This window comes from Poecile atricapillus, chromosome 6 (genome assembly GCF_030490865.1).
Source record: "Poecile atricapillus isolate bPoeAtr1 chromosome 6, bPoeAtr1.hap1, whole genome shotgun sequence".
NCBI classification, from domain to species: Eukaryota; Metazoa; Chordata; class Aves; order Passeriformes; family Paridae; genus Poecile; species Poecile atricapillus.
In genome coordinates this window covers 4,971,034-4,998,977 of record NC_081254.1, presented here as the reverse complement: position 1 = coordinate 4,998,977, position 27,944 = coordinate 4,971,034, and the positions used below count along the sequence as shown (strand labels likewise).

The 27,944-nt window shown below is 50.7% G+C and overlaps 1 protein-coding gene across 1 annotated transcript in view; it reads left to right on the top strand.

Annotated features, from left to right (window-relative positions):
- The window catches only part of CDH23 (cadherin related 23), a 168,580-nt gene that overhangs the window by 48,935 nt on the left and 91,701 nt on the right, over positions 1-27,944 (top strand). The window contains exons 7-9 of the mRNA XM_058841359.1: positions 15,149-15,343; positions 18,520-18,648; positions 24,456-24,534. Coding sequence (XP_058697342.1) covers positions 15,149-15,343; positions 18,520-18,648; positions 24,456-24,534 — 403 coding nt within the window. The remainder of the gene's footprint in view (positions 1-15,148; positions 15,344-18,519; positions 18,649-24,455; positions 24,535-27,944) is intronic.

The window sequence follows — 27,944 nt, the reverse complement described above, 5'->3', positions numbered from 1 at the left end:
AGGCACACTCATGGTTTTGGGGGGATGCTAATGGTTCTGCGGGACAGATCCCGTGTGTGGCCGCAGCGTGGAGGAGCTGAGCAAAGCGTGGAAGTTGGGATTTTAAAAGTGCTGGTGGAACACTGCTGCAGGGAACTGACAGATGTGGTTTGTTAATGACTGCAGAGGTGCTTTGGGCAAGAAAAATTGCAACCCCACGTTTTTTTCCCGCAGCTCCTTTTTGCTGCCTTTCTGAAGGAAACGCCGGTGCAGAGGCCAAAATGCCAGAGCCGGCGTTCCCTAAAATCCCTGTTGGGATGTTACCTGGAAAGAAGAGAGCTCCCTTTTGCATGAGAAGGGCTTCAGGAAGGTGAGGGATGATGGCACAGCCGTGTTTTGCTGCCAGACTTCGCCACTCCTGCCGGAGCATCCCCGGGCTGAAGGCGCACCCTGGGAATGGTCGCGGCATCCTTCCGAAGGCAATTCTCATTCAGCCAGCAGTCGTTTGGAAATAGTCACTCATCAGGCACTTATGGATCTCTCAAGCCCCTTTTCTCTCCCTAATAATCAACCCTCTTGGGAGGTATTGATTCTCCTCTGCTGGCTGCCTCTTGGTATTCCACAGCCCGTGGTAGCCCGTGGAAATTGCTGCGCTGTCATTTTCACGCAGCAATTACCTGCTCCCCATTCCTTTCATCCCCAGTCCTTTCCCAGAGCTCTGAACTCTGTATTGACAAACCACCCTGGAAGAAAGACAGGGTCAGGGTTTGGGAGGAAGGCTCCCACAACAAAAACTTTGGGGAGAGTTTCCCTGAGGTGCGATTGTCTCAAAGGTGCTCAGCTGGTTTTTGGGGGTGGATTTTGGACATCTGACACAAGAGGGATGCCGTGGCTTCCCAGCCTGCAAATGTGACTTCATGGCTTTTTCTTATGCCAAAAACATAGGAAATTCTTCACCTGGCTTCTGGGCAAAGGATCAGCCTGGAGAGATGAGGGCAGCTGTTTTCCAAGTCATCCTCAATCCTCTGCTGAGGAATGGGCTCCTTCCAGTACCTACAAGGGCTTTTGGCAGGGGCAAGGGGGAATGGCTTCATGCTGCCATAGCACAGGACTAGATGGGATGGGATGTTGGGAATAAATCCTTCCCTGTGAGGGTGGGCAGGCCCTGGCACAGGGTGCCCAGAGCAGCTGTGGCTGCCTCTCGATTCCTGGAAGTGCCCAAGGCCAGGCTGGACAGGGCTTGGAACAACCTGGGATAGTGGAAGTGTCCCTGCCCATGGCAGGGGCTTGGAATGAGATGGACTTTAAGGTCCTTTCCAACCCAAACCATCCTAGGACTCCTCTCACTCTCCAGAAGGTCATCCTTTGATTTGGGGTTACCCATCTGAGGAGGGGCAGATTTGGGAATTTGTTTTAATCCCATTTTAGGTGATTTTTCTTTTATTTTTTTGTTTCTTTCTGGGCAAACAGAAGTCGAAGGACAAGATGATCTGCAGCAGTGGGGTTTCCTCCAGCCCTGTCTGCTGTGGCACAGGAGCTGCAGCCCCCCAGGAGCGGCTCAGGACCTGGCACAGAGTCGCACCTCCAAACTCGAAAGCATTTTGTTATTAAACCAGCATGCCTGGGCAGTGAGGGCTCTCACTTGAACAGAATCCCCATTCTAGCAGAGAATAAATTAAAAAGCCAACTGGCCACGGCTGCCTGAGGAGCGCCGGGACCAGAGATAGGGCCAGAAGTCAGATAACAAACAGTGTCCAAAATTGCAGCGCCTGGTGCATGGCGTGAAATTAAAACCTTTTCTGCCTCCTCCCGCACGCTGTAACAAAACAGCTCCTGACACAGTCTGCCGGCACCAGGAGTGAAGAGCAGAATAATTAAATACGTGGGAGTTTTTGCATCTGAGGGAAGGGAAGGGGTGAGGCTTTTGTACCGTGGACCTCAGTGGTTTGGTCCTGCAGCTGGACTGAAGTTGGACGGGTCTGTGGGCTGCCTTGCTACCCAGATGGGCAGGAATCTGCCTTTTTTCCCCCTTGTTTTGTTGGATTTTCCTCTGAGTTTGGTCACTCCACCTTGCCTGTGAGGCTCAGCAGCTGCCCTGGAATGTGCCTGTCGTGCTGGCTGCTCTCTCCCCAGACCTTGCTGGCTTTGCATCCCTCGGGAAGGACATCTCTCTGGAGTTACCAGCCGGGAGTGATGAACAGGGCAGCACTTTTTAATCAAAGTTACATTAGGTGAAGCTGATATTATTCACTCTGCTTTATTGCAGCTATTTTTACACAGGGGTTAGAAGTTAATACTACCCAGCAAGCCTGGTTTTGCTGGGTTCTGGCAAGCCCCAAAATCCATCAGCACATCCAGACAGGGCAGGAAAGAGCCCAAGCAAAAAATAAACTCGCTAGCTGAACTGGGGGGGGGAGAAACCCAAAAAAACAACACAAAAACAGTTAAAAAACCAAACCTTTTATAAAAACCAGACCCTTGATAATTGAGGGTCTGGTCTGGAAGGGCAAAATCCAGCCAGGACCATCAGCTGCAATCAGCAGAAGGATGAGCTGCTCCAATCAGCACGGGAAGGGGAGCGGGAGCCGTGGCAGGAGGGCTGGGATGCAAGGGTTAGTTTTTCCTTGCCCTGGCAAATGATCCTGACTCTCTCCTGCTCCTCAGCCAGAGGTGATAAGGCTTGGTCTGAGCCTGATGGGGGGATGTCAGCACTCAGGAAGGGGCTGGGACTGAAGCCAGTGCCTCAAAGGGAATGGTTTCAGCAAGGAAGGTTTTGCCAGGGTTATGTGGGTTTGGGTCTGTCTGGGTTTGGGGTTTTTCTCCCCCACTCAGGTAATGCCATGTTAAATTGGACCTGGCAAGGATGCTGGCAGAGCTGGGATCCCCTCTGCTGCTTGCAAGAAGATGTGGTGAACTGAGAGAGCAGAGGAGGGAGTCGTCCCTCTGTTTCTAGACAGGACAGAAGTGCAGGGTTTTTCTTTCTCCTTTGTTTTCTCTCTCCCTCTGCTTTCTCACTTGGCTCCTGCCCTTTAATACAGATATCCCATGCTGGAATGTGCTTTCTAAGCCTTTTCCTGCTGTGCTATCCCTGCAGGAGATGTTGTGGTGAGCTTTTAGGACCCCATCCGTTCTTGTTACATCCCCAGGGGCCCTCTGAGACTGGGGCCCCTTCAAAACAAACCCCAACACACCATCCCAGCCCTTTTATAATAAAACACCAGGCCTTTTCAAAAACCACTTCAGGTATTTTTAAAATCTGCTTGACACAACCGGTGTCACCAGCAGATTGCTTTGACCCCTCTTGTGATGTGACTTCCCAATGGGCTTGGCCGTCTCTTGGGGCTGGGTTGTAAAGGCTGGTTCCTTGGGCAACACGAGGGGAAATTAGAGGGAAAAGTTGTTTGCCTCAACACAGAGGTTATGAGACTTCAGGCAGACAAATGCAATTGCAGAAAAAAAAAGGGGTTTTGGAAGTTTTTGCTGCCATCCTTCCCCAAATCATGGTTAGGCGGGAGCTTGAAGAAGAGCTCAGGTTTTCAGAGGGGGTTATCAAGTTCTCTGGGCTCTTAATGTTGAGGAGTGCCTCCACACTGACAGAGAGTAGGTTTGGATTAGATATGAGGGAAAAATTTCTTCCCTGTGCCTCTAAATCCCTGAGAAACAGCCCGAGCAGGAGGTCAGGAGACCTCTCAAGCTGCTGAGGCAGTGGGCAGGGCCAGGATCAGCGAGGGCTGGTCCCCTCACGGGTTAAATCACAGCACAAGCCCCCGATTTCTAATGACACTTATCAGAAGCACAGCTCATCCAGTAGACCCACAAAATAAATCAGGTTGACATGGCTCAGGCACACCGTCACGCTAAAAATAACCTTTTCCCTCTTATTTCCTAAATGTCTCGTCCCCAAGCGCAACACAAGACACCCGGAAACACCAGGAATCTTCAAATGGTTTAGGTTGGAAGGGACCTTAAAGCTCATCTCATTCCAACCCCCTGCCACGGGCAGGGACACCTTCCACTATCCCAGGCTGCTCCAAGCCCTGTCCATCCTGGCCTTGGACACTTCCAGGGATCCAGAGGCAGCCACAGCTGCTCTGGGCACCCTGTGCCAGGGCCTGCCCACCCTCTGAGTAAAAAATCTCTTTCTCACATCTAATCTAAATCTCTCCTCTTTCAGTTTAAAGATGAGCATCGTGCTCTTTGGGTTTTTTTTCCCCATTTGGGAAAAAACCCTCCTCTGGATTGCTGGCTAAATACCTTTACATTATGTGCCTAATTTTCACGGCCTAGCTCCTGCCTGGGTTTTCCTGCACTTTGAGGCCGAGTCAGCCCCCATATATTGCATTTTAAAAGGCTGTTCCCTGCACATTCTGCTGTCCCAGCCTGGCAGCTGCTCTCTCTGCCCAGGGGCAGTGGGAGACAGGGAATTTGGGGTGTTTGCTCCGGTGGGAGAGCGGTGCCCGTGCCGTGGCTCCGACAGGAACGCTGCTTGATGAGGTTTGCTGTCTCAGCCCGACCAGGAGACCCCAGCTGAACCCGTATCGATCCTTCCCCCGCTAATGAAGCCATCCACGGGAAGACAGGGAAGTATTTTTTGAATCAGCACAGCGGCATGGATTTTGTACTGAGGGTGGGACCTGCTCTCAGGCTTTTTCAGGAGTTTCCTCTTGAGGGATCTTTGGGATTTACAAATCCCAGATTCCAAAGGGAGCTGTGGGGTTTTTCCCTTAGTTTTCTGAGGGCAGCGTTACCCGCTCTTCCTGTGGTCAGAGGTGGGCTGCTCTGCTCTGGGAAAGGTGCTTTTAACTTCTCTACCAGAACAGCAGATAAATAAGCAGTACAATAAATAAATAAGGTAGAAAAGCAGGCAGGTTTCTTTCTGCCTGGCTAAAATGGGAGTGCAAGAGATGGAGGAAGGAAAGGTGATCCTCTTTCCAGGATTACACGTGCTAGATCAGAGGCTTTTGATCAGATATTTTGAAGACTTGAGAGAAGGGGATAGTGAGAAGTGCTGGGATAAGAGGAGAAAGCAAGAAGGCAGTGAAGTGGTGAGCCCCAGTTCTTCTTGGCCACCTTGGTGGCCCTCCAGGGTGGCTCAGGACAGCTTGAGAGCCAGGGAGGAGGCATTAGAGAAGGCCATGTGGCTAGATAAGCACCCATTGATTTAATGTATATATTTGCAGTACGTGCTATAAACGAAGACAATACCTAATGATTCGTGGCTATTATTTGAAGTGCCCCACTGTTACAGATTTATTTGTCATTTCTCACAGTAACACCGATGATAATGAATTCATTTGTATTAATGGGGGTGTCGTGGACTTCCGTTGATATCCCGCATTAATTAATGTACCATTAAAAGAAAGTGGCACCCAATTAATATCAAGTGGGAGCGGTACTGCCGGTGTCCTGTCATTAGGTTTCATTTGTAATGCATTGTGTGAACGCTCTGCCTTAATGGAAGTCATTTGCCACCCGGAGCATCACCCAGTGGGCTGCCATGGGGTGCCAGAAAGCGAAAGTTAGTGGCAACTACAAAAAATAAAAAATAAAAAAATAATTTAAAAAAAGGGAAATAAAAAAAAAAACAGAATCTGTCCAGTTTATGGCAGAGCCCTCAAGCAGGAATTGGAAAAGAGGTTTCTTGTCTCACCCCACCCTGAATGCTGCCTGGTAGAGGTAAATCACTCTGGTGGTTTGACTTCGCTAGTGAATTTTGATGTTGAGGGGAGGGACAGTGGAAAATCCCCCTTGATTCTGTAATCCCCCTGCTATTGCTTCCCTAAACTAAAGCAGCCACTGCAGGAATGCAGACCTTGACTGTGGCCACCTGGATCCACCTGATCCGTGCCCACCATCTCCAGGAAGATGAGAGCCAAAGGGATGCCGGGCCATCTGCCGTGGATGCCCTTGCAGAGAGGGAGGTTGCTCCAAACGCCCTTTTCCAGCAGGAAAATCACACCAGCAGGAGAGATGCGGGGCTGCTGAAGCCGGGGGCTCTCTGACTGACAGGTTTTCACGTTCTTGGCGCTTGTGTCTGACTTTCAAATGTCTTGTTAGACCATCTTGGCTTCCCATCTGCTGTCTCCAAAACTGGGACTGACCTACCAGCAGCCGAGGAGGGAAGCACAGACTGCCTCCCAGCCCTTGCCCTGGCCCTGCCTGCTCCTTCAAGGCTGGAGATGCAGGATGGGAGAGAAATGTGGCTTTTGTGATGAAATTTGGCGGTAAACACCAAGTTAGTGAAGTGGTGATTGCATCACCACCCATTTCTTCTGCCCCCTCCCAGAGCAGTGGGAAGCTGCTGGCTTTTACCACTTGGAACTGGGTGATCTTTACAGTGGTCTTTCCCTACCTGACCCCCCAACCATTTTAGGATTCCATGAGGCCATCCGCCCCTCCTGAGCTTTCTCCTCAAGACCTGTGCAGCAGGAGTGACTGGAGCCACCAGGAGCCCCAGCTCTTGGGCTTGCTGTGCCGTGGATCAGCCACCGTGTTGGCAAGGGCAGAGTTATATTTGGTGGGCAGCAGTGGGGGGGTCTCTGGGCTGGAAAAAGCAAGTAGGTTTATGCCACGGGACACCAGAGCATCTTCTGCTCCCTGTGGCTGTTTGTCCTCTGCCTGCTGAGTGCCATTGTCCTGCCAGCATGGCAAGCTCCCCTGTGGGCTGGGTGGTTGTGATGTCCCTTCCTCCAGCGCCGTACGTCGGGTCGGGCCTCGAGCGAGCGCTCTGGGCTCCGTGCGTGGTTTTCCAGCAGCTAATTCCTCTCCAGCTCCTATAAAGCATCCATTCCAGCTGTGTTTATGGTGTTTTCAAAAGCCCCTCAATTGAATTATAGCTCTGCGGTGGCCGTTTGCCAGTGTCACCTGATAATGAGGGAGGTCACTTAATGGAGATGGCAGCAAGAGGTACATACTAATGAGAGCCGATTGAAAAGGTGGGGTGGGTTTTCGCCGAGGGGAGAAAAAAGAAAAAAAAAGAATTGTAAAAAGGGAAATTATCAGGTTTTGAAATCAAACTTAGAAATTGGAAATTGCCTGGCTCGGACGAGCAGTAATGCAATTAATAAATGTAATTAAAAGCGCAATTAAGAAGACAGGGATTGGAAGTCTGCGCACATCCGCGCGAGTGAGGGACCCAGTCTGGCAGCTCCCAGGATGGAGCATGGGGACAGAAACCAAAACACGGGGCTGGTTCTTTCCTCTCGGCAGGGAGAGGGGCTGGCACTTGCTGTGACTCTTCTGCAGTCATTTCCTGCAGCAAACGAGGCCGGGGCGGGAATAGGTGACTTGAATCTGTCCCAGGCAGCCCGGGATGAGAGAGGCAGGGTCTCAGCTGTATTAGGAGCACACTTGGAATCCGTGCCAGCTCTGTTCCAGCGCAGCCCGAGATGCCCTGCCTTCAGCAAGGGGCGCTGAGCCCCGCTTGCCGCCTGCAATGATTCGGGATCGGCGGGAGCGCCTTTGCCGGGAGCGCAGGGAATGTCTGAGCCGGCTTTTAGCAGAGCGCAAAGCTCCTTTCGTCCGCCCCACCGCGCTGGGCAGAGGCAGGGAAGACGGAAAAGAGCCGCCAGGAGCGGCAGCAGGGAATTATTTAAGAGTAATAGGTTGACCTGAGCTGTAGCAGGAGCGCGGAGCAGCGAAGCAGCTCCTGATGGGAGCGGTCAGCCCCCGCCTGGATGCGGGAAGGGGGGAAGCAGGAATGGGGCTGTGCCAGATCAGAGCTGCCCGCTCCTCCAGCCTTCCTGCTCCTCGCCCTGTGGCCCCCGGCCCGTTTGCGCCGCCTCATCTCACCGACCTTCCGACAGCTGCTCGGCCAGATTGCCTGCCGTTTTTCCACATTATTTGCACGGCTACGGCATGCATCGGCATCCTAATCATCCCCACCAGCCTGTGCCGGGTGACTTTGCCCTGGGAGGTCAGATGGAGGTCCTCTACATGGCCAGCCACCGGAGAGGGGCAGCTGGCATGGAGGGGTGAGCCCCAAATAAACCAAAATAGACGTTTCTGGTGCCCAGCCTTCTTGTCAGAAGGGGCTCGTGGTTTAACCCCAGCCATGCAGCTCTGTGTGCTGGAAAAGTGGATGCCTTTGAAGGGAGTATCTGGAAAATGAACTCCCAGGTCTCCTCTGCTTCATCTCCCACCTTTGCTTCGCTCCTGCTGTGACCCTGCTGTAAAAAAGTCAGCTCTCCATATTCCGCCTCTCAGCCCTTTGCCCACGGGGCTCCTGGTGTCAGCCCAGTTGGACAAGGCTGATGGATCACGGCATGTCTGTGCTGTTGGTGGCCCGTGAAATGGTTTTGCTGCAGTGGTGGGAAACTCTCAAAGGCACAGTGTGAATCTGCTCCCTGAGCAGGGCGAGCACTCTGACAGCCAGAGGGACTGAATGCTGTGGGAGCAGGTGCCATGGGCCTCAGGAAAGAGCCTGGAAGCTGGGTTTTCTGCAACCAGCCTTTTTTGTTTGTTCGCTTGTTTGTTTGTTTGTTTTTTGTTAGCCCTGTGTGAAAGGAGAGCCTTGTCACTAGAATCATATGAGTTGGAAAGGACCTCTAAGATCATCAACCTGACCCAGTAACCCAGCACTGCCAGGTTACACAGCCATGTCCCCAGGTGCCACAGCCACACATCTTTTAAATCCCTCCAGGGGCAGTGACTCCACCACTTCCTTGGGCAGCCTGTGCCAGTGCTGGACAAACCTCTTGTGTTGGGTTTGCACAGCCTGGGTTTTGGTAGAGGGGTGGGAACAGAGGTGGCTTCTGTGAGAAGCTGCTGGAAGCTCCCACCATGTCCAGCAGAGCCGATCCCTGATGGATCTGAGGACGGACATGCAGCTGGCCATGGCTGGGCCAGTGAGAGGTGTTGGTAATGCCTCTGTGATAACAGGTGTAAGAAGAAAAGCAAAACAAAGTTGGGGATGCAGTGTTAATTCCAGCCAGAGACGAGGAGGAGGTGAGAACATGTGAGGGAAACAACATGGAGACACCAAGGTCAGTGGAGGAGGAGGGGCAGGAGGTGCTCCAGGCATCGGAGCCAAGATTCCTCTGCAGCCATGGTGATGACCATGGTGACAAAGCCCATGGGGATCCACAGGGATGAAGAGATCCATGCACAGCTTGTGGGGATCCACAGGGATGAAGAGATCCATGCACAGTCCATGGGGATCCACAGGGATGAAGAGATCCATGCACAGTCCATGGGGATCCACAGGGATGAAGAGATCCATGCACAGTCCATGGGGATCCACAGGGATGAAGAGATCCATGCACAGTCCATGGGGATCCACAGGGACGAAGAGATCCATGCACAGCCCATGGGGATCCACAGGGATGCAGGGATCCACCCACAGCCCATGGAGGAGGTGCCCAGGGCAGGTGGATTCCTGGAGGAGGCTGTGATCCAGTGGAAGACCTGGAAGAGAGAGGGGCCTCTTGCTCCCAGGCTGGAGCAGCCTGTCCTCAGAGGGCTGCACCCCATGGAAGAGAGACCCACTGCACAGCAGTTTTGGCAGGGCTGTGTGTCCATGGGAGGGACTCAGGCTGCAGCAGTTTTGGGAGGACTCCTGCTCATGAGAGTGGATCCATGCTGGAGAAGTCCATGGAGAACTTCTCCCAGGGGAGGGACCCTGTGGTGTAGCAGAGGAAGGACTCCCCTCCCTGCACAGTGGAAGAAGAGCTGACCAAAAGCCCCACACCCCGTCTCCCTGTGCTGTCAGTGGGAGGAAGGGAGGGGCTGGGGAAAGAAATGGTGTTTTCTAAGGACTTATTTTATTTCTCATTATCCTCCTCTGATTTTGGTAGTAATAAATCCACTTCTAAGTTGAGCCTGTTTGCCCTTGGAGTGTTTTCTCCCAGTCCTTAACTAACGAACCCTTTGTTTAAATTTTTCTCTCCTCTGCCCAGCTTTGGCAGGGAAGGGTGGAGCAGCTTTTGTGGATGCCTGGGGCTTGGCTGATGTCAAACCACGATACCTTTCCATGAAAAAATGTTTCCTGCTATTCAGGCCCATCTTGAGAGGAACATTTGGTGGCAGACAAGAGGAGGTGGTGCTCTGACGTTTTCCAGATGTCCCTCATGCTCAGCTGTGGCCATGTACCCTGCCTGCTTGGACACATCATGGAACGGTTTGGGTTGGAAGGGACCTAAAAGGCCATCTAGTTCCAACCCCCTGCTATGGTTAGGGACACCCTCCACTATCCCAAACTGCTCCATTGTGACTTCAGAGAGGGCATCTCTTCTGGGTTGTCATCGACCTTGTATTGCCACATTGCGTTGGAGCAGCATCCACCCAAAATTTTATTACTAATGCATATTATAGCAGGGTTCATAATAAGATATTAAAGACTACCAGTGTGGCCAAAGAGTGAGGTGTAAATAATTTAAAAGTCCCTTTTTGGTAGTATTTTCTTCAGCCTAAACTGTCCTTTTGCAGAGAATGTTGCATAAGGCTTTGGTGTCCCAGCTGTCAGGGTTAACAGGGCACATCTGTGTCTGGTAACTCACGCTGAGGTCACACGGGAGGTGACAGCCCAGGGGAGCTGTTTGTTGTGCTGGGCTGAGCTTGGCCCATCCCATGCCAGCTCTGGGATGGACACACAGCTTCCTGGGAGGACGTCAGGAGGACAGAGCTGCGGGGCCCAGCAATGGGACAAGAGGCAACAGGCAAAAACTGATGCACGGGAACTTCCACCTGAAGACGAGGGAGAGCTGTCCTGGGCAGTCACTGAGCACTGGAACAGGTTTTCCAGGGAGGGTGTGGAGTGTCCCTCTCTGGGGACATCCTAGAACCCTCTGGACACAGTCCTCTGTGCTCTGGGATGTCCCTGCTGGAGCAGGAAGGTGGGGCCTGAACACCCACTGCGGTCAGACTCATTCTGTGATCCTGTGATTATTTGTGACCGCTCACCTCTGCACTGCTCAGAGAGAGGCAAGGTCTTGGTCTCTCCTCTGCCTCCCCCTTGTGCAGCAACATCCCTCCATGTCTGAACAGAGATTTTAGGGTTGTTCGTTCCTTATTTTAACACAAATCCTGTCCTTGCTGCTGGGGATCCACTGGAACAGAGCAGTCTCCTTATGATTAAAAGCTAGAGGCTCTTGCATTATTGTTCAGTGTTTCTTTTTGGAAACTTCTTCCAATTCTATTTTTTTTTTAACAGTTTGAACTTTTCTTACTCGTTTATTACAAAACGGCAATCACCACCTACAGTACTTACATTACTCACAAAAGACATCACTGCTTGGCACCCCAGAGCCCTTTAATTCCTGGAGCTGCTCCGGGGGGACCTGGGTGCTGGAGCTGCTCCTGCTGAGCTGCCAGATGAAGGATGGGGTGCTGGAGACAGGTTGGGAGCAGGTCCCACTCCCGTTTGCCCTCCTCCTCCCCCCCAACAGGCGGCATCTGTCTGCATGTTTATTTTTAATCTCACATCTGCTGGCGTCGTAACAAAGATTTAATGACATGACACAGTTTTGTCACCAGTTCTTTTTTCTGTAGTGAATGAAGCCTCCATCCCAGGCTGCTGCAGAGAGCAGAAAGCTTTAAAAAATGACAGAATTTGGCGACTCATGTAGAAAGCTCACCTGTTTGCCACGAGCACCTGTAGGCTGTTGTCTGCCTGGACAAAAAAAAAAAGAGATAGATTTTGTTATTTTTGCCTGTTGGTGAGATAAAGCATAACCACAATTTGTTTTTGTTAATGAAGAAAAACCATGAAGGGTATGCAGAAGGGTCCTATAAATGGACCAAGTGCTGAAAAGGCAGTAACATGGTCCAGCACAGAGCTTTCCAAAGGCATCTCCCTGTCTTGTGTCCTCTGCTCCATCTTTACCACCAAACATAAGCCCCAGGCTCTTCTGTGTATCCAGATGTTTTGCTTCATTGTTTAGATGATGGGCCACAGCTTCTGAGAAATAAAGATGTCAGCTTCCTGCTGAGGAATATCTTGAGCCTGTTTGACCCAGAAATGGCAAGAGGATTTTTAAGGCATATTTTTTTATGCTTTTTAAGGCAGAGGGCCTGAAATTCTGCTAAGTCCTGACTGTGCCTGCCTGGGCATGAGCATTGCTGAGACCTTCTTCCCTGGAGAACATGAGATGCCTGCACCCTGCAGCTGTTTTTTCTTGCATTACCCAGGGCGCTCCTTACGGGTCTGCATCCTCTCCCTGTGTGCTGTTGGGAGTACAGGAATGCATTTGGTAGCGAAATATTCGCATTGACCTGTGCATTTTGGGCAGTATCAGTGATTTCCCTCTCTGTGTCCACGCTGCTCAGCTTTCCTGTGGCACTCCCATTTCCTGGAAGCCCTTCTGCTCCCCTCCTAAATTCACCTGGGCTGTGCTTTGCTGGTGCACCCACGCTTGTCATCCGGCCCTGGGGTCCCTCACAGCCCCTCAGCTGCTTTGGTGTTGATGTCCGTGACTGATTCCCTGATCTTTGTCCAGAACTGATCCCCTGTTTGTGTGGCTCTTGCTGTCCTGGCTAATGAGGGGTGAGCACAGCTGTAAAACAAGGATAAAGCCATGGAAGTCACCCGGTGCTGTCTGCAGGGCCTGGAGCTGACAGCACCAAAGCTGGTGACCTCCGTGTCCCCTCCAGGCAGCTTCTCCTTTGGAAGGACGAGGAGATGAACTCCCTTCAAAGCCTGCTTTGGGGCTATTGTAAGGAGTACAATGCTGGGGAAATCAAGCTCTCCTCTCTCTCAGCCAGCCCAGAGCAGCCCCGTAATCGCGGGTGACCAGAGCGGATTTGCATGCTAAAAGCAGTGGCTAGGGGCGCTTAAAAAAGGAGAGGAGACATATTCATCAAGGCCAGCTTTATCCTTATGAATATTATTATTCCCAGGGCAATATAGCCCAGACCCTTCAGTGCAACCCTGGATCTGCTGTCGCTCTGCCTCTCCCTATGAACGGTGAATTTGCAATGCTCCGTGCTGTGACATTGCTGGCTCTGGGAAGGAAGTTGGGTTGTTGGAGCACGTGGAGTGAGGTGGTGGAAGCAGTGCCCTGGCAGCAGCAACAGGAGGGCTGTGGGATGCTCCGGAGCTGCTCCCAGTGGGGCTGGCCTGGGGGGAGGCAGGCAACCCAAAGGAGGAGCTGGGGAGATGCTCTGGTCTTGTCTGAGAAGTTTTAGGAGAGCTTGGAAAGCAAACACCCACCACACCCGCCCGTGAAGGGCTTCTTCACCCAACACTCCTCCTCCCCAGCTGACAAAATCCTGGTTCCTGAGCAGTTTAAAAGCCAGGATTTAGGTGCTGGGTGTGTGGCACAAAGTCAAGGGTTTACACGGCAGCAGAGCAGGGCTGGGTTAAGCCTTCCAGAAAATGAGCAGCTGTAAGGCAAAGGGCAGCAAAATTCCGGGACAGAGGGGCTGGGGAGGATGTGGTGTCTCCATTGCTGGAGGGCTTTCAGGATGGGAATGATTTAGATGGAGCACGGGGACAGGTTTCTCTTCTGAGGTCCCTTCCAGCTATATCTTTTATGCTTTTGTGACTGCTGATCACCAAAAAATGTGAAGGCACTTCAAAAAATAATCCTCAGGCCATGCCCTGTGGGGCTTTCTGGAGCAGCTTGATTTAGAGGAGGGAAAAAAAGAGAAAGGAAATGGAAAACCTAAGTGGGAGCTGCAATCTCTCACCCCTTGGCAGAAGTGACACTGATGTAAGGGAAGCAGAATTCTGCTGGAGTCCGAGGCGAGCTTGGGTGTCGGTGTCTCTGCAATTCCACGTGCCTGGATACAAGGCCAGGGGGCACGAGGTTATGTGCGTGGGATGAGTGTCTTGAGCCTGGATCCATCGGTGTGAGTTGCAGGGTGTGCCCTGGGCTCCCTGCTCTGCTGTACCAAATCCTGCCACCTCCCCTTGAGGACAAATTTCTGCTGGCCTGAGCCTTAGCTGGGAAAATTTGGGTTCTTTGGTTCTTTGCTGGTGCCCTCATCCAGTATTAAGCTGGTTAAGTAAGATTCCCTAGTGTGGAACCCTGTTTTCCTATATTTTCTAGTAGAAGTGTTGACTGGGACAACCTTTGGTTCACTGCAAGCCCTGTGATTCCCAAAAAACCTGAAAATGGCTCAGTTTGTTTCGCAGCTTGGGCCAAGGATTTTCTTGGAAGCAACGCCCCATCTTCTAAGCTCTGCCTCTCCTCAAGCCTCCTTTCCATCCCCATAGCACTTCAGGATACTTCTCTGTAAGCTGAGAGCAAATAATTGAGCACAAAAGGAGTTAGCAGCAGAACACAGAGACTTGGGGAGAGGTTTTTGGGAGTAATCCGTATTATCCCAGCTGGCCACAGCCAGCCGCTGTCAGGTCTGGCTTCTGACCTTTGCTGAGTCCCCTTTCGAGGTTTAGCTCCTTGCCAGCCCTTTTGATGATGCCAGAGGCAGAGGGACGTGCCCAAGGTGTGGTGATCCGTGCGTACCTGGAGCCCCGGCGGAGCCTTTTCGCTGGCAGCCCGTGCTCGTGCCTTTAGGGGAGAGACAAGAATATGCATTTTAAGATTTGCATAGGAACATGCAGCTGTTCCACCAAAAATGGATAATTGTTCTCCCCGCTGTGAAGTTAAACAATAAGAAGTGCCAAACTGCACTTGCCATTGCTGATTTTGTGCACTCAGCTGCATATTTTATGCATGTAGATTAGTTCCAGATTTATGACGATGGAACTGTTCATGCCTGCGTTAATCGGGCCAGGTTGTAGTTGCTGTGGAAACTACAACTTTGACTTTTATGTGAAGTTCTGTGTTGCATTTAATGCTCTTTTTTTTTTAAATTTATTTTTATTTCCCCTCATTTTTTTAAAGCTCTCCTATATTTAATACTTTGTGGTGAAAACAGTGAGGGAGTCAGCGTCAAAAATAAAAGTGCCTTTGGGCAAAAAAACAAGTTTTAGCAAAGAGAGCAATTTTTCTGGGAAGTTGGGATGTCTGGGAAAAACAAGGGTTTGTGATAGAGTGCCATCTTGACCACAGCTGTATAACTATTATTATAAGTGTGTAACAACTATTATAGGCCCTGCAATACTGTAATAAAGAATACAGCTGTGTAACTTATAAACGTCCTGGAAATACAGGACTGAAGTTGCTGGGTCTCTGGCTATCACTCCTGGTGGGGAAAGGAAATTGCTGGTGCGTGTTTGATGTGAAAATAGTGCACAGTGTCAACAATACTTATTTTTTATCTCCAGAATACCCCTGTGGGCACGCCAATTTTCATCGTGAATGCCACGGACCCAGACCTGGGGGCAGGAGGCAGCGTGCTTTACTCCTTCCAGCCCCCTTCCAACTTCTTTGCCATCGACAGCGGCCGTGGCATCGTGTCAGTGATCCGGGAGCTGGACTACGAAGTCACTCAGGCCTACCAGCTCCAGGTGAACGCCACGGTGAGTCCTGCCCTGCCTGCTGCAGGCCTGGAGGGGCTGTCTGGGGTTTATTTTATTGTCCTGCTCCGGTAAATCTTCTTTTGGGTGTGTCCAGCATTTTCTACTTAGCAAGTTATTGCAGCAGTGCAGCCTCTGGGTGGTTCCAAGAGGCCGTGGGGAGCGGCTGCACCTCTCCAACAGCATCTCACACGTGTCAGGGGCTTCTGCAGGAAGGGGACCAGATCCTGAGTGATGAAACCCAGTACAGGGCATGCAAACCCTTCACAGAATCATAGAATGGTTTGGGTCAGGCAGCTCCAAAGACCATCCCATTCCACCCTCCTGCTGCAGGTAGGGGCACGTTCCGCTAGACCAGGTTGCCCCAATCTCCATTCAACCAGGTCTGGAACACTTGCAGGGTTGGAACCATATCCACAACTTCCCTGGGCAGCCTGTGCCAGTGTCTCAGCACCCTCTGAGTAAAGAAGGTCTTTGGTGTATGGAATCCTCCAGACTCATTCCTTGTGCACTGTGGTTTATTACAACTGAATTCGCCTCTGTTACGTTCAGACATCGAGAGTTAAAATTTTGGTGGACAGAGGAGAAGCCGGGGTCTTAGTTACAGTCAGTGCCATCATGCTGGGAGAGGACCCTTGGGAGATGTGTCCAGCATGGCAGATCCATGCCTCATGAGAATGGGTGCTCAATCCCTGGTGCTCAGTCTAGACAGGAGCTCTGGCTCCTTCCCCACCTCACAGGCAACAGAGGAAGGTGAGCTTCAGCCCTACAACACATCTGCCCAACTCTGCGTGCAGGAGAGGCGGGGGGGAAACCCTCTCTGCCCCCTCCAGGCAGCTGGCTAGAGCTCTTGAAGCATGTAATTTAATCAAGATCATTGTCTTGATGCAGAACCAGAAATGTCAGGAGAACACTGAGGGCTGTGCTTTGCTCCTCACAGCACTGAGCCCAGACACTCATGGACTGTAGGGCAAACACCACGGCCTTCCAGCCCAAGCCCTGCATGTACCAGGCTGTGGAATTTTCTCCAGGAACTTGTTTTTTGTTGTTTGGATTTATTTTTTTTTTAATTTTGAAACATACCTCATTTTATTTTTAATCCTCCAATGGGAAGAGGGTCTCCCTGTTTTTGCTTTCTTGCCAGCGTCTGTCGCTGACACGCTTTCCTGGGATGTGTTACTGAACTGTCTAGCAGGTTGGAAAATGTGGGACCAAACACAGCCCCTGATGGAAATGCAACTTTCTTCCAGGATTCTGATTTCCTCAAAGGATGCAATGGTGTCAGCTTGGTCCATCCAGCTCCGTCTGGCCCTCTGTCCCAGCAAAGATAAAATGGGACATATCTGGTACTTCAGAGAATCCCAGAATGGCTTGGGTTGGAAAGGGCTGTAAAGCCCAGGTCATTCCAACCCTCTGCCATGGGCAGGGACACCTCCCACTATCCCAGGTTGCTCCAAGCCCTTTCCAGCCTGGCCTCAGACACTTCCAGGGATGAAACAGCCACAGCTTCTCTGGGCACCCTGTTTCTTGCTCAATGCACTCCTGGCATCCAGTGATTTCCAGCTTTGGGAATCCAAGGACTTAAATGTTGTCTCTGAACTGGGCTGGATGGCAGCTGTGGGAATTTCTCCTTGGCTTGGCCAGTGCTAGTAATTCATAGAAGTGATGAGAAACCCCAGGGCAAAGCTGTGCCAGGAAAGAAAGACGAGACTTGCACCAACGTAGCAGGAGCTGGAAGAGCAAATGCAGATTTTTGCCTGCCTGATGAACAGTTTGCATGGTCCAGGGTGGGAAATGGGGTGATGGTGACTTGCAGGGATTGCTGAGGAGCACGGGTACAAGGCAGGAGTCATTCCATCCCAGGGATGAAGACAGCAAGCACAGAAAAAGGCTGGAAAGGACAGCAGGAGAGACAGCCCAGTGAGGAAAGTGGAAGCACGTGTGCTTTTTCAGGGCTATCTGTGATGCCTTAAACAAAATTTAAGAGGTGAAGGGGAGGGGAAGGAACATTATCAGAAGAAACAAAGGACTTGAACCTGATGGCACTAACAGCAGAGTCGGAATAAGCATCCACCCAGGCCACAGACGCTGAGCCCTGCAGGTTAAGAGGATAATGTACAGGCTGGGTTGTTGAATAGAGTTTAAATTAACATTAATCTTCTGGCAATCAGTCTTTGCCTCTGCTCAGAGCTGCTTTAGAGGAGTGTGTGGTAACCTCTGATGGCCACCTTCCAGCACAGTGCCTGACTGGGGGTAAGGAGACATTGATTCCCTTCCCTGCGTGCGCTCTCTTTACTCCTGCCCTTCCCAGAGGGCTGGGGACGTTGGGGTCACTTTTGAGTGGCCGTGGGACAAGACTTCAGCAAGAAAAGCAGGAGAAGCTGGTGGCAGTGCCTGCTGCTGGGGTATTGGCTGCTGGAGAAGGGTCGTGCTCGGGAAAGAGCCCAAGGTTCTGTCCTGGTGGGATGTGATGGAGTGAAAGGGAGGTGATCATGGAGTCATGGGATGGCTCAGATGGGAATGGACATTTAAAGGCCTTTTAGTCCAACCCCCTGCCACAGGCAGGGACACCTTCCACTACCCCAGGCTGTTCCAAGCTCCATCCAACCCGGCCTCCAGGGATCCAGGGGCAGCCACAGCTTCTCTGGGCTAACTCACCACCCTGAGAGCCAGGAATTTCTTCCTAGTACATCATCTAACCCTGCCTTCTTTCAGTTTAAAGCCATTCCCCCTTGTCCTGTCCCTCCATGCCCTTGTCCCCAGTCCCTCTCCAGCTCTCCTGGAACCCCTTTAGGCACTGGAAGGGGCTCTGAGGTCTCCCAGAGCCTCCCCTTCAGCTGACAGAGCCCAAACTGTGTTAAGGCATCGGCAGGAATTTACGTTTTGAAGTAGATGTTGAACAGCATTGCCGCATTTTCACTCAAAATGTGATGAAAACTAAATTGGTGTTTGCTTCATTTGAAAGGGCTGATGCTGCAATGAAATGCATATTGTATTTCAGCTTAGAGGGAGGTGCAGTGGACAATAATTCCAGCAGGTAGCTTGAAAAAGAGATGATTACCTCCACAATTCAGAAATCCTGCCCCAGCTACAACCACAAGAGACTTAATGCTGCTGAATAATTCTGTTTTTCTGATACAAATCCTTTCTCTCCCCTCCCTGCCCCTTCTTTTTTCAAGGACCAAGATAAAAACAAGCCGCTGTCTACTCTGGCCAACCTGGCAATCATCATCACAGATGTGCAGGACATGGACCCCATCTTCATCAACCTGCCCTACAGCACAAACATCTACGAGAACTCGCCTCCGGTAAGGGCTGTGCTTTGTGGGATTTCCTTCTGAAACAGCACATTTCCAGCCAGATCCAAAATGTTCATCCCCTTTTAAAACAGGCAGCCTCAGCACAGGGGTTCAGAAGGCCTGGACCCCAAATGAAATATCTCCTTGAGGGGCTTTTTCTTGAATTCTACAAAGGCTTTGTGTTGTTCGGAGCCGACAGTCAGCCCGTCTCCTCCCCACGGTCTATCTGCATGCCATTTCCAATAGAGAACTTGAAGGAGAAACCTAAAACGTTCCTGAAATGAGGCAGTTTTGAAAATGCCAGAATCATCAGCCATTTCAGCACTTTGAGTGTTTTCCCCCAGGTTTTGCCAAATTGGTCCAATCATTTTAGTTCTTCTGAAACTCGGTTTGTCAGCAAACTCGCTGTTTGTGGAGAAACGTCTCCCAGTCCCTGAATGCAGCAGGGATGAGGATTTTTTTATCCCCCACAGATGTCAGGGAGCATGGAGGGCAGCTTGGGCTTTGGGAGCTGCCTGTTCTGCTCCCACCAAGGGCTTTAATCCAAGCAGCAGCCCTTCTCTGCAGCATCCTGGGCGTCCCATCTCTTTGTCCACAGGGAAACATTTTTGCGCGTGGAAGGAAAAAACCTGCCTTAAAAACGTGGCATGGTGGGCGCCCACACCACATGTGTGTCCCATAATTTGTCTGGCACTCTGGATCCCAAATGCTCAGTTCAGAGGGAGAGGGAACTCCAGTGAGCTTCAGTTTATGCCTTTTTATTCACTTGGGAGCAGAGCCCTGACACGGAGAGTGCTGGATCGATAGGGCTGAGTTGTGCTGTCCCAAATCCCGTGACGACACAGCACATTACCTGTGTGCTGGCCTGGAGATGGCCAAAAAAAACCCCCAGCTTATTCCTGAATTATTCACAAAGTAAAAGTTTTGTTGATATTAAGGAGTATCTCTGGGATGGCCAGAGCGAGCTGCAGGGAAATAAAAGCCCCACAAATTAGATCACACTTAACTAGGAGGAAGAAAGCTTCAAATGAAATCAGAGGAATGGAAATGTCGTAAGTATTAAAAATCACAGACTGCATCACCTCCTTGGAGTGATCTGGTATCCAGGAAAGGGAATGTCTTCCAAATAAAGACATATATTAAGGCTCAAGGATCCCTCTGTGTCAATACACTGACATGCACCACAGTTATTCCTGGGACATTCACTGTTTGCAGTCAGGAAAGCAGCAAATAACCACACCATTCAGAAAAAGGAGGAAGGAATTCCCACCAGCTTTAGAGATTATAATTTCTCTTGGCCATGTGCAACATCTCCAAAGACACTGAGGTGTCTGAGATGGATAGGTGCCATCAGAGGCACGGTGAAGAGGAAGATTGCTGGAAGTGGGGACTGCTTTGAATGCTGTCACCCTCTGGTTTGGACCCAAATTCCCAGCCTTCATGGGAGAAATTCCACTGCTGCAACAAGGATGTGATCTGCTTTGGAAAGCCTGGGGTTTAACACAGAGTCATTTGGTTGGAAAAGACCTCAAAGTTCATCAAGTTCAACCATTAATTATGTGCGTTTTTTGCCTCCCAGTGTAAACCTTCTCATCACCTCTGCCCTACCCCCTGAGCAGAGCCATGTGTAGAATCTTGGTTACCAAAATTATCTCGACCGGTTTTGGGTGGGGAGTCTGGGCTTGGCCAGCTGCCATTCAGAACCAGGCTTGCAGGTCAAGCCTGTGGTGCGTTTTTGGGTGATGTTTACGCTGATGTGTGACTCTGCAGGCTGAAATGTGCTCAAGGCATCTCATCCTGGCCCTAAATCCACGGAGCCGCTGCTCCACGTGTCCCATCTCTCCTCCCTCTTTTTATCTGTGGTGCACAGCATGTCTGTGTTCCCCTACCAATGTATCAGGCGAGGGTACCTCATCTAAAGTGTATACATTACCTAATAAAATCCTTCTTATTTGGGATTATTGCATCAAATTTTAATTTCCTCACTCGAGTAACAGCATGTCAGCCGGCCCGTCAGCGGAGAGCCGATAGAAGGTGAACAGAGTGGATAAACTGCAGCAAATTGCCACAAACAGATCTCTATCAGCCCTTTGACTGGAATTGACTGGAATTAAGAAGTGAGAAATGGGATTTTTTTTTATTTTTTTTTTTTTTTTTCTGCCGTGCCAGCTTTCTGAAGCGCTCACCCCCCTCCTCCTCCTCCTGCCGCAACGCTGGGCCGCGCTTCGCCTTTCAAGTCCCTAATCCTGTGAAAGAAGAAGAAGGAAAAGGGGCGGAGGGGCATGAGAGGGGAGAGAAGTGCAGTTGTAGTTCTCATTCCTCTCAGGCCGGGATCTGGGAGCATAACTGAGAGGCGTTTTGGGCAGGTGCTTATTGTGACACTGAGAAGAAAGCAATTTCTTATCGGGCAGAGGTAGAGGACACAGCAGGGAGAGACTCCGCTGTCCCTGGAGGTGTTGTATCTTCTTTCTTGATGCTGTTTATCATCCCAGCATGGCTCAGACATCTCTCCTAGGGCACCCAAGTGCGCCTGCAGCTGCGGCAAAGCTCCGAGGCGTGGTTCTCGTCCTCAAGAGGGTTTTTGGGTGTCTGTGCTCACAGCAGCTGGAGCCTGGCTGGCGTGGTTGATGTTGAATGTCACGGAAAGGAAGGGTTGTCCAAGCACTGGCACAAGCTGCCAGGGTAGCAGTGGAATCGCCATCCCTGGAAGGATTTAAAAGACGTGGATGTGGCACCAGGGGACGGGGGTTACTGGTGGCCTTGGCAGTGCTGGGGGAATGGTTGGACTGGATGATCTCAGGAGGCTTTCATGACCTAAATGATTCTGTGGTTCCGTGTTCTCCGGACAAGCTGATAGGAGGAGAGGGGCTGTTTCCCCTTGCAGAGCTGCTGATCCTGATGAGCCCCTGCTCCTGCACCTCGGCTGGTGCGTGGTGCAGGCAGCGCTGCAGCTTCCCTTCGTGGGTGCAGGAGGAGGAACCCCCTCTCCAGGAGACAAGCTGAGGGCTGTGAACGTGTGCTTCATCCCACAGGGAGCCGCCTGGAGGCAAGAGTGGGGCCAAACTCCACTGGCACACAGGCCCAAGACCAGCAGTTGTATTTCATTGCAGTAGAAATGTACAGATACTTGTCAAACATCATTAAAACAGTTTTAATTCTCCAGCACCATCCCCCTCCTCCTCAGAAACTCCTTGAGTTGAAGAAATAATGTAGAATCAGTGCTGGTTTTGCCCTAGAGTCTCAATAGCTCCGAGTTAATTCTTTCTTACAATATTTCCAGCCCATCAGTGTGAGCACTTTATTAAAAGCTCAGGGTTTTATTAAAAAAGGATTGATTTACCCCTGCCCCTCTTCAAAAAACCCTCAGATTTTGTTTGGATAATGTGCCATTCTTTATTTTCTTTGCCTTTTTTTAAGCATAGGCTTTCCCAGATTATTACTTTTCTAAACCTTCTTCCTCCTTCCCAGAGGGGAAGAGTTATTCTGCTCTGTCTGTACCCACCAGCCCAGCCCTCTCCTTGCAGCCCCTGCTGTCTGCGGCGTGGCTTGCTTTAAAAGAAAAGTCAGGGATATTTGGGAGTTTCTATGGGCTGCAGGGTCTGGCCACAGATTGTGCCCTGTGCCACTTTCCTGGAAGGTTCAGGATTGCTCCTAAGCACTGTGGTTGCTCAGGAAGGGATCGTTCATCCCCTCCAAGAGGTGGTGTCTGCAGGACTTGTGGACAGCAGAAGAGTCTCGTGAAAGACCTGTCAGGAGGGATGGAAACCAAGTGGGATGTGAAGGATCTCTCTGTGGCTCCAGGAGACGGCATCCCTGGATGGCAGGGAACCCAGCACCACTCCAACACGTGTTTCTTGGACCCTGGTGGAACGTGGCTCATCCCCAGGAGGTGCTTGTGGAGCAGGAGGAGAAACGCAGGAGGCTGCAAGGAGAACGGAGAGGAGCCCCAATGCCAAAACCCAGCAGCACAATACCATCATCACAGGCCTGCCAAGGGCAGAGGGTGAACCTCAGCATGGTCCCTCTCAGCCCTCATTGCTGTGATCAGATGTCTGGGTAATTTCTTTCCTGTGGGCATCTCTACGGCACGCGCTGCTGAGATACCCGAATGAGATTTCCCCCTCCACCCCTCCCAAAGTTCCCCCGCTGCCACATCCGCGCTCATCCTTTTATCTCTCCCTCCAGCCCTTCCCCTTGGCTCCTCCAGGAGGGGCCTCTCCTGCTGTGACAGGGACGGGAGGGGGCTCTTATCTGTCCCATGGGGACGGGAGGTTAGAGATGGCATCGAATTTGACTCTGCTGAATATGAGTGTAATGTATAATACAATACATCATATATAATAGCTCATATAATACAATATATAATACATAACACAATTAAATATCGATATGTACAGTACAGTATAAAGTACAGCACAATTATAATTTATTATAATTTAATTTAATAATTTAAATTATTAATTTAATTTAAGCAAAAACTATGCCGGGACAGAGCACGCTGAAATGGATCACCCCTTTTTGCCCTCCTTCCCACCTCCCCTGTTCCACCTGCTCCTTCCTCACTTTTGCAGTGTTTTTTCTCTCCCTGTGCTCTTGGGAAAGTGCAGTTATTGTCAGTAATTTAGAGGCTCTCTGGGCGGCTGCTGAGCCTCACCAGCCGAGCGCTGCTCCGAGGCCAGTGACCTGGGATTTATGGCTAATGTTCTCAGTTAATAACATGGATTTACTTAAGGAGTCCATTGAAATGCCCTCGGAGATCAGGGAACGGGCAGCCTGCCTGGCCCTGGGAGCCTTCTTTATGGCCAGAAGCAGCACTGAGCCCACAGGGACATGGATCTGGAAGCCAGGGAGGACGGCGAGTCCCTGCTTTCCACCGGTGATGTTTCTGCCACAGCTTTCCCTTTGGCCTTCAAATGACGGATTGCGGGGCAAGCCGACCCGCTCTGCTCCCTCGTTAGATATGCAAACGCCTCTGCTGACATTTCCTTTGAGGGGAAAAAAAAAAAAATTAAAAAATTTGCTGCTTTCCTCACTGTTAATAAGCCAATGAAAACAAGAACAGCTGAGTTGTAAATTTTTTCACACTACATTAATTACGGGCGCTTGCGTGTGTTGGTATTCACAGGGGCTCGCTGCACTGCGGCGGGGGAAGTTGACTTATGGAGCGGGGTGCTTTTATTTTGAGAGCTAAACAAGAATTTTGGGCCCCTCTTAATGTTCTTGTCAGTTTAGGGGGACTCTTGGATCTTTCTGCTGGGCTATAGGAACAGTGTGTCCTGCAGGATGGAGGATGAGGTGGGTGAGCTGGCAGCTGGCAGAAGCTCCTGCCTGTGGGCAATCCCCGGTTCTCAGCATCTGTCCAGCCCTCCTCCTCCTCCTCGAGGGGCTCAATTAAAATCTCTGCAGCTCACTTAGCTGTGCAGGTGGATGCTGATGGTCAGTGTGAGCAGCCCTTATTGCTTGGGGTGCCTAATTTGAGGAACGCAGTGGGAGAAGGGAACAGGTTGAAACTGGGAAGGCAGTGGCAGATTAAACTGGTGTAGTGACCAAACTGGAGGTGGTGGTGAAAGGGAATTGTGTCCTCCTGGTCATGCCCTCAGCATTCCCAGCTACATCTGGGGTGGGCTAGCAGAGTGCTGCTAACCAGAGTGATGAGCAGTGAGCCTGAACTGCTTCAAGGGCAAGCAGTGGGACTTTTCTGTGGCATGCCACATCCTAAGATGACTTATCCCTCAGCACCTGGCCCAGGGTGAGAGGTGCAGGTCGTTCTGGAGGCCCCAGCAGTGCTGTGACCCCTGTCCCTTGTCCCTCCCCAGGGTACCACCGTGCGGATGATAACAGCCGTGGATCAGGACAAGGGACGTCCTCGAGGCATCGGCTACACCATCGTCTCGGGTGAGTCTGGGGGGCACAGAGGGGACCCCAGCGGGGACACCTTCCACTCACTGGCCCAGGTTGCTCCAAGCAAATTTTCAATATCTCACGTTGAAGCCTTTCACTCCTAATGATGAGCCACAAACAGCTCGGCTTCGCACAACGTCTTGGAGCGGAGTTTATGTTCCGGGAGGGAATGGGACTGAGTATGGACTGAAGGGCTCTTGGTGGTTTCTGTGGCGTTTCCCAGGAGTTTCAGAAGATATGATGCAAGGACTGGGTCCATGAGGGCGCAGAGCTAGAGAATGAAGCTTAGTTAAAGTGGTGGTGGCTTTCTGCCTTCTGACAGGCACATGAGTGAGTGAGGGGCCAGCTTGGTGGGTGTGGGTTGTAACCCTCTTCTTGGCATCGCTTTTGGGAGGCTTCTTCCCAGCAAGAAACAGCAGCAGTGCCTCCCCTTCCCGCTGTGCCACATGCTCTGGGTGCTGCCTCCACTGTGCAGGAATAATTTCCCAGTTTCTTTTCCTTAAAGCCCAGCCATTTCAAACCCTCTTTTAATCAGCCTCAAGGGTCAAGGTGATTTCACCCTGACTTTCAAGTCCACTGATCCTGGCTGCAAGTATCCAGCCTTTGAAGATGCGAGGATTATTTATTCCTCTAATTCCCTCTGCAATTTATTCGAGAGATTCTGCCAGATTGTGGGTATCAGCTGGCCAAGGTGCAGCAGGGACTGTTTTCTGGCTGATACAGGACCTTTTTCCCTGGAGACTGGACTGAAACATCAATCTAATTTTGCAGAGGTTGCTGAATTACGGTGAGGATGGTAAAATAGCTGTCAGCCTGGCCATCCTGGATGGCCAGTGGGGTGGTGGAAGGGGAACCAGGATGCTCTGGGATGCAGGTAGAACATGGAGATACCTGCAGGCAGATCACTGCATCTGCTTGTGTATGTCAAGAGCTTAACCCTTGCCTGCAGCCCTGCCTGGTGGGGGCAGCTCTCCCACTGAAGGATCCAGCAGAACAGATCAAAAAGGTCATTAAATTACTTTGCACTATTATTTTTTTTTCCCCCCCCAAACATGAGAATTACGAAGTGTTTTCCTAACTGTCCAGGAATCTTTCTCCTGTGGTCACCGGGGTCTTATGGAGAAGGGGTTGGATGGGAATGATCAGCCTGTGGGACAGAGCTGATTTTATTTTCTGATGTCAGAGAGTCCAGACACAGGACTGGCATCTAGTGCACTCCCAAAATCCTGCTCACCCAAGGCAGGCCATTTGCTTTTTGGCAGTCAGGTAAAGCCTAATTAATTTCTCATTATCCTCAATCACGATGGTAAAGGTCAGCAAGCAGATTTTTGTGCCTGAGCTGGAAAATTTTTATGGCAATTTTGCAAAAAAAAATAAAAAAAAACTAAAAAAAACCAGCCTAACATATGGGAATGGGGAAGCAAATTAAATTAGAAACCAACCGTAAGCAAAAGTGAAAGTGGCTGGTGGAAGTAGTAATTAAACCTGGCTCTTCAGCTCCCTTCCAGCAGTGATGCTGCTCCCAGTCCCCAGCAGGGATGGGTGATGCCTTTTCCCAGCTCTCAGAGTTTTTTGGGCACTGGGTTAGCATGTGGCTGGTCTGATTCTGCTTTTTTTTCGGCTGGTATATGCAGCAGCAGAGAGCTGAGAAGCAACCTGGCCGTTCATCATCCCTTCGGTGTTAATGCCCAAAGCGTTGGTACGATTTGGAGGTGGGGTTTAAAAATTAATTTGGAATTGCCGCTGTCCTGTTGGGCTCCATCCCTCGGGCAGCCACGTCTGGGCATGTACTGCAGCAGCTCTTATTTATACAGCTATCTCCAGCACAAGGTCCTCCCGTGACAGGAACACAATAAAACTAAAAGATTAACCATAACCACATAAAATAAGACTTGAGATCTAACTTTGTGCCGCCAGCTTACAAAGCTGTTAAGGCTGAGATGATGGAGGAGCGCTGGTGCAGCTGTGCCATGGCTTTGGCTACTTGTCCTGCCTGCATTGGGAATCATTTCCATGTCTAATAGGGAAAAGCCGTTGGGTTGTTTCTTCCCCTTCCTTCCCATCAGAGTGTTTTTACTCCAGGAAAATGTACTTTTTCTCCTCACACTTTACAAGGAGCCCAGTTGAAAAAGAAATCCAAACTGAGACCTCACAATTCAAGCCCCTCGTGCCAGCAGGCTGGTCAGTGCCAGGGCTCCCATTGCTCCAAAGGGTGTTCCTGCTGCCTTTCCTGTGGCCAGAGCCCTGAGGAAGCCCTCCCTCCCCGGCTGCACTGACAGGTTGGAGATGCTCAGCCGCTGAGGTCAGGACTCTGTTTGAAGGACAGATAATTAATCCAGCAAAGTAATCCACAGCTCCTTTTTGGCAGATTTATGGAGATAGCCTCTGTACGGGGGACTCTGCCTCATCATCTTTCATTTTCCAGGCAAAGCGAGTGACTTGTTGTATAACACGACCTGTTCTAGATAAGGCTTTTCATTTAGGGGAACTCTCCGGGCTAACAGAGATTGATTTTCCCGGCAGAAACCGGGAGGGCCCTGGAGTTTTGGGCAGGATCAGCCCTGCAGACGGCAGTGTGTTTTCACATTTGCTGCCTCTGCACATCGCCTGGGGCACGGGGAATCCTCTGGCTCCTTAAGGGAAGGATTTCTAGCCTGAGTTAAACAGCAATTTAATTAATAGGTGGGAGGAGACTTTAGCCCGTGAGCTAAAGGAAAACGCATAGACTCACGTGTTGCTTGCTAGGGGTAAACTTTGGGCTTCATTTATTTCCAGGGTAGTCAGGAGACTTGGAACCTTCTGTCAGGAGGATGTGAAGGTGACCTGTGCTGCTTGGGCAGGCACTGAAGGGTTAAGCCAGGGACAAGCGTGCCACATGTCAGTCTCTGCCCGCCTGACACACTCCAGGTGCGGTGATGGATGGGCAGAGGGAGATTGCACAAGGGCAATCTGTACATCCTTCCTGGGGCTTGGAAAGTCCTTCAGGAGAGCAGGGAGTGAGCTTTCGGTCAGAGGTGGTTCTTAGGGGGCTATTCACAAACCCTTAGGGTGGGGTTCTGTTCCCCCTCCAGGTGGATTGTTTTGTTTTATTTAATTTTGGACTGATGCAGTTTCTAGCAAAGCCTCTCTTCCTTAAACTGGTGCATCCTGAGGAAAAGGTGAATTAAAAATCATTATTTGCACAATGCAATAGAAGTGTGAGTTTCAAAAGTCCGAGGGAATCTGAAGAGAATTTTTCTCCATCTCCTGGATTTCCTGCTAAGGAATAAAATGCCATCTGTATAATTTTTTTCTATGTAATATATATATATATATATATATATATGAGTGGAAAATCAGTGTAGTAGCTCTCAGAAAAAGCTTCCCATGCTCATATGAGAGCCAGAGTGCCCCACTGCCCTCCT